The sequence below is a fragment of the Mchenga conophoros genome, linkage group LG6 (genome assembly GCF_057382185.1).
Source record: "Mchenga conophoros isolate Kocher_MC1m ecotype Shallow Benthic linkage group LG6, M_conophoros_male_GT1.1, whole genome shotgun sequence".
NCBI classification, from domain to species: Eukaryota; Metazoa; Chordata; class Actinopteri; order Cichliformes; family Cichlidae; genus Mchenga; species Mchenga conophoros.
Genome location: NC_140531.1, coordinates 11560463 through 11574057, shown reverse-complemented (window position 1 = coordinate 11574057; position 13595 = coordinate 11560463). Strand labels below are relative to the sequence as shown.

General features: G+C 39.3%; 1 protein-coding gene across 6 annotated transcripts; it reads left to right on the top strand.

Annotated features, from left to right (window-relative positions):
• The first annotated feature begins 1800 nt into the window (after nucleotides 1–1800).
• On the top strand, nucleotides 1801–10951 carry LOC146572172 (B-cell receptor CD22-like). 6 transcript variants are annotated; one of them, XM_085276175.1, is made up of 10 exons: nucleotides 1801–1869; nucleotides 2265–2407; nucleotides 3510–3806; nucleotides 3881–4114; nucleotides 4204–4308; nucleotides 4495–4707; nucleotides 4810–5151; nucleotides 9424–9769; nucleotides 9847–9904; nucleotides 10004–10951. In XM_085276175.1, exons 2-10 carry the CDS (start codon nucleotides 2353–2355, stop codon nucleotides 10244–10246), a joined length of 1893 nt encoding a protein of 630 aa, XP_085132301.1. In that variant the 5' UTR covers nucleotides 1801–1869; nucleotides 2265–2352; the 3' UTR covers nucleotides 10247–10951. The 6 variants fall into 6 exon arrangements, with proteins under 6 accessions (XP_085132301.1, XP_085132303.1, XP_085132306.1 ...); XM_085276177.1 differs by lacking the exon at nucleotides 1801–1869 and adding an exon at nucleotides 1878–1899; XM_085276180.1 differs by lacking the exon at nucleotides 1801–1869 and adding an exon at nucleotides 1903–1934 and having other exon boundaries at nucleotides 2265–2382.
• The last annotated feature ends 2644 nt before the right edge of the window (nucleotides 10952–13595 follow it).

Genomic DNA, 13595 nt, shown 5'->3' with positions numbered 1-13595 from the left:
ACACAGTGTAATAGAAACACCTTTAAAGAGAAACACACCTTAAAGATGGCCAAATCAAAGTAAATAAACAACACTGTTCCTAAAAAAAATATTTAAGAAATACTAATTATTTTTATGTATGTTATCTACATTTTTTTAAGGGGGAATTTGGCCAAGCTGAAGTCTGTGATCAGCTGTGAGCCAATGGAAATGATGAGGGATTTTTTTTTTTTAATCAAAGTGTGAAACCTGGGATCCCCCATGTTTCCAGACTTAATAAAAAGAAACTCAAAAGCTTACCTTTACATGTACACCTGACCGTCTCTCCCCTGCAACGGTGGTTTCTTGCTTCTGCTATGATTACTGTGCTACTCACTCATTTATCCAATCTGTTACTGCCATCTACTGGCGGAACTTGATATTGCATCACCGCTACGTCAGGCGAGTGCAAACGTTTCTAAAGGTGCAGTCAGTCGTTTGTTTGTTTGTTTTTACAGAAAAAAGGAAGAAAATTGTTCTCATAAATATACAATCATAAATATGTTAGTGTGTAATTATTTCTTTCAAAAAATGATTAATTCTCATAAACCTTGAAATGAACCATTAAAAATATATTGAAGTGGGTAACAGTTTGTGTAATCTGACACATCTACAGTACAGTAGCACATTGTAGTACTATGTTAATTTTTAGGCTGTAGTTGCAGTGTTTTGATTTAAATATTGTATGAGGTGCTGAGCCACTTTTACATATATCGATACTTAGTGTCATTTGTAATCTACTATATAGGTTTGTAATGTACAGTACACTCAGTTTCTTAAAATCAACAATATACTTTATATTTAAGTAATGTAAAATATATTTTTGTTTCTTCATGTTATTAATAATTATAAAATGGATAAGAATGTTGTTAAAACTATCCAGAAGTGAATTTACGCTGCTGTGTTATAAAAGTCCTAATTAGGGGGTTTCCTTCTAAAAACCATCATGAATGAGGAAGTGTTAATTGTGTTAAAGCTGCATGTGGTTTATCTTTAGGCCCACTGACATTAGTTCTGTTTTCAGCCTTTCCTGTGAGAATATTCAGCTGTAAAGACTCATACAATCAACTTTTTGATTAGTGATTGATTGTATGTCAGTCATGGTGTTGGCAGAAGTTGGATTTTTCTTTTTGGGTTTCATTCTTTACCTCTCAGGTAGGAATTACTATTTCTTCTTCTTATGATGACTGAAGACTGAAAAAAAATGTTTCAATAGTAGAAAATTTCTGGAAAGTTATTAAAGGGTGTAAGAAAACATGTGATTCACTGTTAAGTAAGAGGATGTTAAACTCTTGAAATGTATCAAAGTCTGGTGCAATTTTACCATCAGTGAATGGATGGCACAGAGTAGAAAGGTGTGTAAACAAGATACATTTGCACACATTTCCTAATGAATGTTCTGTTAAAGCATTTCAGGGAAAACTAAACAGCAACCAAACAGGAATCTTTGCCAAGGTGAGCTGTGTGGTGAGCAGGGGTAGGACCCAAACCCAGGACTCAGAGATGGAATAGTTAACTGAAAGTGGCAGCTTTATTGGTTGAGAAAGCAAACTAAAAACTAGGAAAAGTACAAAGAAACACCAAACAAAGCATAAAAAAGATAAACTACAAATAAAGACTCTGTTGTCTATAGAACTCATGACTAGATGTAAACAAGAGACCACACACACCTCACTAAACACTGTGCTAATCTGGTGGACACGATGAGAGACAGGGGAACGGTGAAGAGTTAAATACTTGCATGATAACAAGGCGATTGGAAACAGGAGGGCACACTGCTGGAACAAATCAAAAATAATGAAACAGAGCAAGTGAAAGGGGACACAATGGATACAGGACAAGAGACTATCAGTCTGTGGCCTGTTTAATAGCATTTAGCTGGTTATGGTTTTCTCGTTCAATCTTGTGTCTTGTCTGTATGTTTGAGTCTCTGTCTCAGTGTTAGTCATTTCCTGTTTTTTATAGTCTCGTCTTTTGTGCTTTGTATTTAGTTCTACTTGTTTGGCTAATCTGCAGTGATTTCACTCACTTGTGTCTCGTTCTCCCCAGATATCTTCCCTGTCTCCCTAATTATCCTTCTATGTGTGTATTTGTGGTCTCTGTCCCTGCATAAATTGTTGTAATCCATACTTTCTTACTAGAGGTGTGCTCTTTCTAAAAAGGAGGAAGTGATGTAATGCTGTTAAAGCTGCAAAGAGTTTATCTTTAGGTGCAGTGATGTTCACAATTGTCCGTTCTGTTTTCAGCCTTTCCTGCGAGCACACTCAGCTGTAAAGATCTTTTCAAGATTCAAACAACCAACTTTCAGACTAGAAGCTGAAATCTACAGCAATCATGATCTTGGCAGAAGCTGGATTCTTTGGGGTGGGTTTCATTCTGTGTCTCTCAGGTAGGAATGCCTCTTTCTCCTCCTTATGATAACTGAAGACTATAAAAATGTTTAGAAAAACTTACAAAGGTTATTAAAGAATGTTAGAAAACATGAGATTCACTGTTAGGCAGCAGGAGTTCTGCTTTGAAGAGCTCCTGAAGTGCACAAAAGGACAATATCATCACTGAATGACTGGAACAGAGTAGAAACATGTCTAAACAGATGTTTGTAATGAATGTTGTGTTAATCCACTGAAGGGAAACTGAACAGCAACCATGCAGGACTCTTCACACTTGAACTCTTAAAGCCATGAACATATAAAGAAATCAGAAAAAAAAAATTTTCAGCTCACAGAATGAATATTTTGTCATTAGAACATCATTAATGGAACAATCCACTCTCAGCCCAGATGGAGGTTTAAAAAGAGTGAAACCAACAGAAAACAGCTGTTAAAATCAGTTTAAAGCCCCTGAAACACAACACAAGAACTACAAATTCCCATGAAACAGTGCTTGGTACTGCTGTCTTTGAAATATCATGATCCTTTACACTGATACAAAGAGCAGCTGCAGCTTGACACCAGAGTAAGGTTTACATCATTACAGCTGTTCATGCTCACGAAGCATCAGTCTGGAGATTCTTTGACACCACAGACGTGTTTCCATCATAAACCAGAAACAGAAAATCGTTTTAACACCTCTGCAGCTTTCTGCTCTCACAAAAGGAAAAATAAACTTGAACTTGAACATGTGACTAAAGACAACAGCATGCTGTAGAGACAACACAAAGTACTAAAATACACTTTGTGTTGTAAATAATGTGGGAAATGGTTGCATGTAATTTTTCATGCCTAAAGACACAGCATACACGTACATGAAGAGGAAGATACATGTACAGGAAGTTAGGTTTCACTGTGCAATGTGTTAAACTGAATATGAAACTGTCACTCTGTCGTCATTTTAATCCTTTGCTTTAATAAAGAGAAGTTAACCCAGCAAGGTGAGGTGGTTAGTTTGTCTTTCTAATGTCTGAGTTTTTTTACATTTACTCTTAACTTTAAATGTCAGCAAACAGCAACAATCACAGCTGATCTGCTCACTAATGCAAGTTTGTGTTAAAGGTGTTAATGGAGGAGAAACCAGGATCTGTGCTCTCAAAGGTTCATCAGTGGATCTGCACTGCTCACATCAACATCTGACCTCAAGCAGCAAATGGTTCACTGTACACTTAAATGGATCAATGAGTGAGCTCTCTGTGGATGGACAACGTGTAACGTACAACATGTCTGAAGAGAAAAAGTCAACTTTAACCATCAATGATCTAAGAGAGAGTGATGCAAACACTTACTGCTGTATGAAGACTACAGACAGACCAGGAAACTGTTCACTCAGTAACATTACTCTTCAAGTAGTTACAGGTACAGTGACTTTTACTCATGAATTACTTTCTAAATGACATCATCGTATAAGTTGTTGTCCATCATCCTCTCAGAGCTGCAGGTAAAGGTGATTCCTGCCACAGAGGGACAGACAGTAACACTGATGTGCAGCAGCAGCTGTCCTCTGACTGAAAAGCCTGCAGCCTACATCTGGTACAAGAACAGAGAGTTTCTCTATGAGGACTGGTCTCCCTGGTACCAAGAGCTGCTCAGCAGTGAGGAAGCAGTCACATACTCCTGTGCTGTCAAAGGCTACGAGCATCTCAGAGCCCCTCAAGTCTCTGTGGGTGAGTCATGATGTTTATTGTGCAACAAAACAAACACAATGAGTCACACAGTGAATCATTTGAATCAATATTATTTCTTTGTTGTACAGATTCCCTCACAGAGACCTGCTTCAGTGTGACCTATGCTAAAGGGAGAATGTGTTCTTACAGGAAGACAACAGTAGATGAGCCGTGTTCCATCACATATCCCAGAGGTGAAGCTTCAACAAATAAGCAAATATCTTCCATCAAACCTCTATATTAGTTTAATGTCATTTTCCTTATATAAGATAAGGCTAAATATTGCCTTTGTTAATAAATCTAGTAGCAGGCATTCTAAAAACAGAAATAAAATTTTGTACATTATTGTGTCTTATGAAAACTTTTTAATCATCTTTCAGAGGTTCGTGTTCAAAGAACGAATTACACATCAGATAGTGTCACACTGACCTGTAACACCACCTGTAAGCTGTTTGACCCTCAAACTGCCTACATGAGCTGCAGAAACACAAGCGGAAACTACAAGAATCAACAATGTTTAACTCACAACAATTCAACATACAAGTTCTCTTGTGCTGTAAAAAACCACAAGTACCTTGAGTCTGCAGTAGTCTGTGAGTAATACACAACTCGTTTTTTTCTGTCAGTTAACTATAGATAAAAGTTTCAGCATACAGGCCAATCAAACAACTCTAAATCTTCCATCTATATTTCAGGTGTTCAGGATAAAAAATGCCGGATTAGGAATTATGTCAGCAGGAGAATCTGTGCTCTGGAAGGATCTTCAGTCAACATCACATGTGAATACTCACATCCTGATAACATGAAGCCAAAGTTTAAATGTTGGAGTAAAAAATGGAGAAAAGATAAAGTGGAAGTTGAAGAGCTGATTGAGGCTGCAGGTCGTGTGAAGTATCAGGACAACATGAAGAACCAACACATCCTGACCATCAACAACCTGAAGAAGAATGACTCAGGAGGATACACATTCAGATTCAACAAAGATCATAAAGGATGGACACAGTCTGATCTGCCTGGAGTCTTCTTGATTGTCACAGGTAAATCTTAATTTCTTACTCAGCAGACTTTACTTAGAGGTTTAAGAACTGTTCAGGTCATTTAATAGCGAGAAAATATCAGCCATAACGCCATAACAAGTAAGAGTCCTGCATTTAAAAACGTCAAAATATTCAGACCTTTTAAGAAATTTATTTATCAGAATCTGAAGTACTCATTGTGTCAGTGTTTTATATTTACAGGTGATACAGTCATGTGTTCGATTCTCAGCTGTCAGTGTTTCAGGTTGTTTATTTTAAATAATCTACTTGTGGACTGTTTTAGTTGAATCTACATAAATCACATTCTTTAAGATCATCACTTCAAATGCTGACATCCTCTCACAACCATGTATCTCTGAATATTAGACTTTAAATGAACTCAGAAAAACTGCCTGTTTTCAGATTGTAGCAATTTTCCACATAATCCAGAAGGGTTTTTTTTATGCCTTACAGATCTACATACTTCAACTATCAAAATTTAAAGTGCTAATATACAAAAAGACAAAGGGATTATCTTCCAAGTTTTTTCTGCACATGAAAATGTATATGTAAACTTAACATACAAAGTAAAGAAATTTGTGTTTGGTTGATTGTTTCTTTGCTGTAACAATACATTTTATACTGTTGGAAAGCTTGTTCATTTCTCCTGAAATCTAGCCACACTGGTAATGAAAATGGATTTGTTGGTTGAGCAGAACAGTTGCGTATGTGGGCTACACCCATGAACAGCAGTTGTCAAACAGTTTATTCTCCTGTTGACTCTCCTTTAATGTTTTTTGTTGGATTGGATGAAGTAAGAACAAACAAGACAAGCATATGGAAGAACCAGACACAATCAAACCAGCCTTTCACTTCCTCCTCATACTGATCACACACTGCTGTGGGATGATATCCACAGCCAGTCAGCCAGCTTTGCCACACTTTAAACCTATGATTCAACTATCATTGGCAGAATCTAGACTCATATTGTGCAAACCTTTATTGCAAATCTGTGAAAGACAGCATAGCGGTCTTATGTGCTGAGGAGGCGAGGAAACTGTGTTCTTGTGTTGTCGTATTCTTGGGCTGGGTTAGCCCTAACACCAGCTTGAAGTTGCCCTATGGCACTGGCCCTTTCCGAATCAGTCAAACATGCTATGCTTAGAGCAGACACTGACTGTTAGCTGTAGCAGCGTCCATGCTAACAGGTGCAGCTAATCAGGCCCCAATCAGGCACACGATTGTCAGCTGCTGGGATACCAGGAGCCCAAAACAAGAGACAACATCAGAATAAGCTGTAGGGCGTGGGTGTCCAACTCCAGTCCTGGAGAGCTACTGTCCTGCAGCTTTTAGATGGATCCTTGTTCCGACACACCTGAATCAAACTTGATGGCATGCCGAAGAGGTAATCCAACCATTTGACTCAGCTGTGTTGGAGTAGGGATGCATCTAAAACCTGCAGGGACACCGGCCCTTGAGGCCTGGACTTGGACACCCATGCTGTAGGGCATTCCAGAGTGGGCAAGTTTTTTTTTTTTATGCATTTAACCCACATACTCAACTCTGCTGTTTAAATCAATAAAACATTTTACTTGCAAACATATCACTATTTGATGGTAAAAAAAGGGGAAAAAAATACAGGCTTTTTTTTTTTTATAAGATTTATTGCCACAAAGAATTGTTACAACAAAGAAATTATAAATCAAAAACTAATTTCCTACTTTTTTACATAACACTGTGCTCTTCAGGACTTTCAGATATAAAAAGTATATTTATGTGGATTCACCTCTGTTTGCACCATTTTGTTATGAGCTGTTGCGTCTGTGGATGCCAAAGAGAGAACTTTCATAATAATGGCTGGACACTGAGCTGACTCTACCTGCCTCCCGCATGTAGCACAAGCAATTACTAGTATAAGGCTGTAGAATTTGAATTTATAAAGCAAATTACAAAAACTGTTAATACTTCCAAGAACCATTGAGCAAGGCATATTACTTGATAGATGCTATTAGGAATGCTTTTAAAAGGCATCAACAGCACAGACACAGTGGATATCATTCACAGAACAAAGTTTTCAACCAGGATGTAAACATTTTTATTTCTGCTGTTATATTGATGTAATTTGACATTTTCATATGTTTTAAATGAAACAAAATTAAATGTTCACACTTCAGATGTTTTGGTAAATCCAATTATTTATTTAATGGGTTGATCGTAATTATTTATGCGTAAGATGTTATAATACCCTGGTTCACTCAGTGACTACTCTGTCTCATAAAAATCTTCTTTAATTCAGTTCAATTCAATCCAACAGTATTTACATACAAATGAACTGAACTAAAGAAAAAACCCAATAATCCCCTATGAGCAAGCACTTGGTGACAGTGGGGAGGAAAAACTACCTTTCAAAAGGTAGAAACCTCCGGCAGAACCAGGCTCAGGGAGGGGCGGCCATCTGCCGCGACCGGTTGGGGGGTGGAGCCGATGACAAAGTTATACACAACTCAATATTAAAGCAAATATTATGTGCACGGTGGCACAGTGGTGATCACTGTTGCCGCACAGCAAGAAAGTCCTGAGTTCAATTCCACCTTTCTGTGCGGAGTTTGCATGTTCCCCCCATGTTTGCGTGGATTCTTCCGGGTACTCCAGCTTCCTCCCAGCGTCCAAAGACATGCAGTTTGTGGGGATAGGTTAATTGAGTAATTCAGATTGCCCATAGGTGTGAACGCGACTGGTTGTCTGTTTCTGTGTGTTGACCCTGCAACCGATTGGTGACTTGTCCAGGGTGTACCCCGCCTCTTGCCCTATGACAGCTGGGATAGGCTCCAGCGCTCCCCGCAACCCTGAAAAAGAGAAGCGGATGGATAAATATTAAAGTAAATATGCCTAAAAATGGATGTTTAGGCACTGGAAGTAACTGTTACTATTTAGTTGTAAATTGCTGATATTTTATTAGATGGAGTGAATAGTCTCCAAAACCAGTTGTGCTTCTTTTTCTTTTTTGGTTTTTCTTTTGGCACTTGGTCATCTCGGGCCTCTGGATTTTCTGGTTTAGTAGCGCTGGCCTCCTCTTTTTCTGGCTGATTCTCCTGAAGTGTTGCGTCTTTTTCTGGTTTGATAAACTGGCCTCTTTTCCTGATCTTGACTGATGTAGTGTCTTGTCTTGGGCTGGAGAATTTTCAGGATTGGCAACGTTGGACTGGTCTTCTTGCTTTTTTTTTTTTTCTTGTCTCTTGCAGAGACAGCAAAGACTCCTGAAATGAGATCTTTTCTTACTCTGTTTGCCTGAGTTGGTTTCGGATTGTTGTGTTCTCCTGGTTTTGCTTCTCCATGATTTCCTGGTGGGAAGCTTTGGTTTCAGCTCTTTAAGTTTTGCGCCTTCAAATCATTTTTTTCACGAAGAGCCTCACTGGTGCTGAGTTTGTCTTTCATCTTAGCGAGCTCACATCGGGCTCTTTGTTCCTGATCTTTGCGCTTTGCAACTTCCTCTTCAAGATTCTTTTGAGTTTTGAGGAGCTGCTCACGGAGTTGTTCGATCTCTTCTTGCTGTTTTTTACACTGGACCTCCAACTAAGCTTCTCGATCGGTTTTCACATCTGTAGAGTCTGTGTGTGGAGCTTCAGCAGTTCGTGTTGAAGCGTCCACACTCAGCTCTGCAGCTGTGTTGCTGTCTTCAACAGGAGCTCAGGTGTTGTTGTGTCCTCGGATCTGTGTTTCTGCAAGCCTGTTCCAGTTCTTCAAGGATGGTTTTTTTCAGCATTTTCTCTGCAGGACTGTAGCTGCAGGCGAAGCCAATTGTGGTGAGGTGTGGTGGCGGTGCCGTGCATGGAGGGCAGACGCACCTGCACAGCATCCTTAATCATGCTCGCCGAGTTAAAACCACGGGGACTCATGAGTTGGGGTGTGTTGTGGTGTGATGCAAGTCAATAATGGCTTAATACTGTGACCTGTGGACTCGCCGTGCCTTATTCACACACCACCAATTATTCTGTGTTTTAGCCGCAGCAGCTTTGTGGTTTGCAGCTGTCATTTTGTAAAGATTGGTTTTGCACATGCACTGAGCCTCCTGCAGGTGGCATCTCAGCGCACCCAGTTCATCAGTGTCATTATATGGACGACTGCCATCGTTTGGTATTAAGTGAGGTTTAGGCTGTGGTTGAGACTGCCCATCATTGGTTCTAAGGTCAGGATTGGGCTGATGTTGCACAGGCCCTTGATTTGGTAAAAACCGTGGATTTTACCATTGTTGCCCAACAATACTTTACAACACTGCCAATGTTCTTCTTTCAGAGCTGAGAGTGAAGATGAGTCCTTCTGCAGTGGTGACAGAGGGTCAGAGAGTCACACTGACCTGCAGGACCAGCTGTCCTCTAACTGACAACACAAACTACATTTGGAACTTGAACAGTCGACCTCTGACCCCGAGAGAGAACCAGAACAAACATCTGATCCTAGACCCAGTCAGCAGGGAGGATGCAGGAAGCTACTCCTGTGCTGTGAAAACCAACAAAGAGATCAGCTCTGCTCCAAAGACTCTCACTGTCCAAAGTATCACAGGAACATGGACACCAGCAGCTGCAGGAGTTTCTGCAGCTCTGTTGGTTTTAATACTTCTCACTGTCTGCTGGTGTGTTAGGTAAGTGTTGGTTCACAGCAGTAGATTCAATCTCTGCTCTGAAGTCACTAATTTTTCAGTTTATTAACTTCAACCAGGAAAAAGAGAACTTCTGGTCAGTCTCCAACAACTGAAAGGTCTGATCAAATTGAACAGGTAAAGATTAGAGTTTAAAAAAACTCATTTTTGCCAACATACAATAAAAGGAGTCAAGTTTAAAGTGCATTATAATGTAATGCTGTTTGTCTTTATCAGCTCAGTCCTGGTCCTGTGTATGAAAACGTCTCAACACAACCAAAACAGGAGGATGAAGTGCACTACAGCAGAGTCCACTTCAGAAACAAACATGTGGTTCCTCTTTGTTCCACCGTACAGTCACATCAGCCCAGACAACCGGAGTGTTCTCATTATGCTTCTGTCAGCATCAGCTCTGATGGAGCATCTGGTGTCACTCCAGCAGACACAGACTTACAGACTTACTCTACTGTGAAAGTTTGAGAGAGATGTCATGGTCAATAACTGCTTATGTCATGGCAGAGTACAACCTGAAGAGGTCACCAGAAACTCAGCCAACCTAATCAGAGGAAAAATATTTACTTGTTGAAAGCTGTTACTGTGAATGATGTGTGCATCGTGCTATTTCTCTGGTCTGCATTTATTAGGAGAGTAGAAGTACATTTATTATACTCACTGCCAGAAGAGAGATAAAAGTAACTACAAAAACACATTTAAAGGATCTTGATAAGCGTGAATCCACCAAGTAGAACTACACAAATTTGATCCTTCCTCTGAAGTCTGAGTTTAATTTCCTAATTTCTTTTTCTACCGCAGGACACACCTTCTGTGTCCTTTTTTAACAACATACAAAAACCCCACAATAAATATACCTGTCACTAACTTAATTATGTGATTTTAAGCCATATTGAATATTTGTTGTTGAAAATGCTTTTCATTGTATGCTTATTATCCTAATAGTTGTCTCATAAGCAACGACTTCAGTGTTATTACTGTATAAGTTGCTAATAGGAGATGCACTGTTAGTAAAGTATATTTTCAATTCTTTTGTTGTGATAAGAGTTTTAAACTTCATTAAAGTAAAAAAAAAACTATGATCATCCTGTTAGAAAAGAATATTGAAATAGTATAGTGTTTGTGTTTGGTAATGAAATGTTCTTTTGAAGAATTTGGTGGTAATAAACCAAGATGCACATTTTAAACTAACAAGTGTAATTCCACATTAACAATCAATAATCTAACAGAGTAATGAGAGTTTTACTGTTTTAATGAAGCTGCAAATGAGAAAACTGCCACCAAAGCAGAATTCAGCTCAGTCTTGCAGATATAGCAGACTCCACAAATTCATCCTCTATAAGGAGCGATCATTTGGAAGAATTAAAGATAATTTATTGAGAATTAATTAAGGTATTCTGCGATTAATCTCCAATGACCCATCACGGTAGAACAAAAAGCCAGTGGTGACAGGATTTAAGATAGGACCCAGAGTCTAGATGCTGGTGATGATGAAGATGAGGCTTAGATGGAACTCGAGGTGACTTGGATGAGGTGGAGATGAAGAAGAAGATGGTTGCATGAAAGAGAGTCTGTAGGGGGAATGACAGAACAGAATTGAGATTTAAAGTGTGAATCTTCATGCTCCATCTACCTGTCACATTGCTCCTGCCACAAAGACTGATAGAGGAAACCTTTCATGCACAACACAATGACTCTTTGCTTGCAACTCATGTGTCTGAGAATTATGATGATCTCTTACCTCAATAGTTTATGTCAACCCTGCACTCCCACTTAACGCACACTAACAAAACATTGTTGTAAAGCACCGTCTATTCTATCATTTTAAATAACCCAGTGCTTATATTATTTGCCTTCTCTCTTCAGATGAACCCAGATCCCATATATGAAAACATCTCTGCTCACCACAGCAGAATGCAGGTTAATATAAACAGTCATTCAAGATGATCTCTCTAACTTCTCTCTAAGTTTTTATGTTGGTTTTCTCTAACTTTTAAATGTTTAAAATGTTCTTTTCTAAATCTGTTGTGTCCCACAAATTAATTTGAGAATTGTAGGACATTACTATGCCAACCATTTTTAGTTTTGTAAATATCGGCTATATTGAGAGGCGTCCATGAATACTTCAGGAAGACGGCCTCTTAGATAAGCTGCTAAAAGAATGCCTCAGGCAGCTGAAGACAGATAGTGATGACAAACAGTCATAGATGACCAAGCCCCTGCATGAGATATATGGATAGATAAAGGAACTGGTTCACATCAAGAAATCCCACCAGTGGCTAGAAAAGGCCGGCTTAAAGGACAGCACAGAGGCTCTGAACTGGCGGCACAAGAACATATGCTCTTTAAACTGTGCAAAGGTGCCCCAGAGACTATCCAGCATATAGTAGCAAGATGTAAAATGCAGGTTCAGACCACACACAAAGAGTCACAACCAAATGGGAAGTACACATTTATTTAAGGAGCTTGGAAAGAAAGTGACCTAGACTCCCAAATAAGTTGGTTTTCTGAGGTGCAAGAGCAAAGAAGCCAAATGTGAGTAAAGCAGAAACGACAGCATACACATCAGCATCGCAGGAGCCAAGCTTGTTTAGCACATGCAGAATAAAATCTGGTGTTGAATAAATGGAAACACCAGCCTCTTACAGTTGGACCCTAATCAGCTCAACAGTGTGCAGGTGTGGAACGTCTTCCAGGATTAGCAGACCCCCACAATACTCTGCATCTGCAACAAACACACTACACACTCACATTGACTGATTTGGCCTGCAAAAAGGACCACAACAGAAATAAACAGAACAAAATAAAAACTACCCAAATGGCACTTTAAAACGATGAGTCTGTAGGTGCTTTTTGAGTGAATCCACTCAACTCACAGGTCTTAGGCTGATGGGACAGTGAATTCCAAAGAGAGGGGGCCACATCTGTAAAGGGTCTGTCACCTTTAGTTTGTAGGAATGGACAATAAACCCTGATCAGATGACCTGAGAGTCCTACTGGTGACATATGGCTGCAAAGTCTATTGACACAGATGCTTTACCATACAAAGCCTAAATGTAATATAGAACCAGTGCAGTGAGATCAGTAGAGGTGTGACATGAGAATGTTTGGAGGAGAATGATTTCAAAAGTCAGCAGCAGCAGAGTTTAAGAAGAGGAGCAGCTCATGAAGACTGCAAACTAGCAAAATACAAAACATTCCTTGGTCAATCCTCACTTTCATTTAAAGGCCTCAGATTTGGAACAGTTTATGAAAACCAGAACAGATCCTAGTTTCTAAGGCTACGTCCACACATACACGGGTATTTTTGAAAACGCAGATTTCTCTATGCGTTTGCACCGTTCGTCCACACGTAAAACAGAGATTTTTAAAAACTCCGTTTTTGCATTTACGTGTGGATGAGGAAAACAGAGAAAATGCAGCGTCAAAGGTGTGCGCCTTTTTTGACATCACACTGTGCGCCACGTTATTGTTTCGGTGAAATGAATTTCTACAATGGCGGACTTAGAAAAAATACTGTTACTGTTAATTGTACTCTCTGCAGTGTTTAAATACTTACATATACACACACAGTTACTGTCCCTCCACACATAGGACTCAGTTCTACTTCTATGAGCCATCTTTGTTTATTCTTTCCCACCCAGGCTTCTAGACTTCTGATTGGGCAACATTTCTACATGGTTAGGTATATATCTCCAAAAGTTGATTCTGTTCATCTGGACGTAACGTTTTGTGTGAGAAACGTTTCGTCACTCATCCAAGTGACTTCTTCAGTCTCAGCTGACTCCAGGTTTCCCCAAATCTTATAAACAGTACA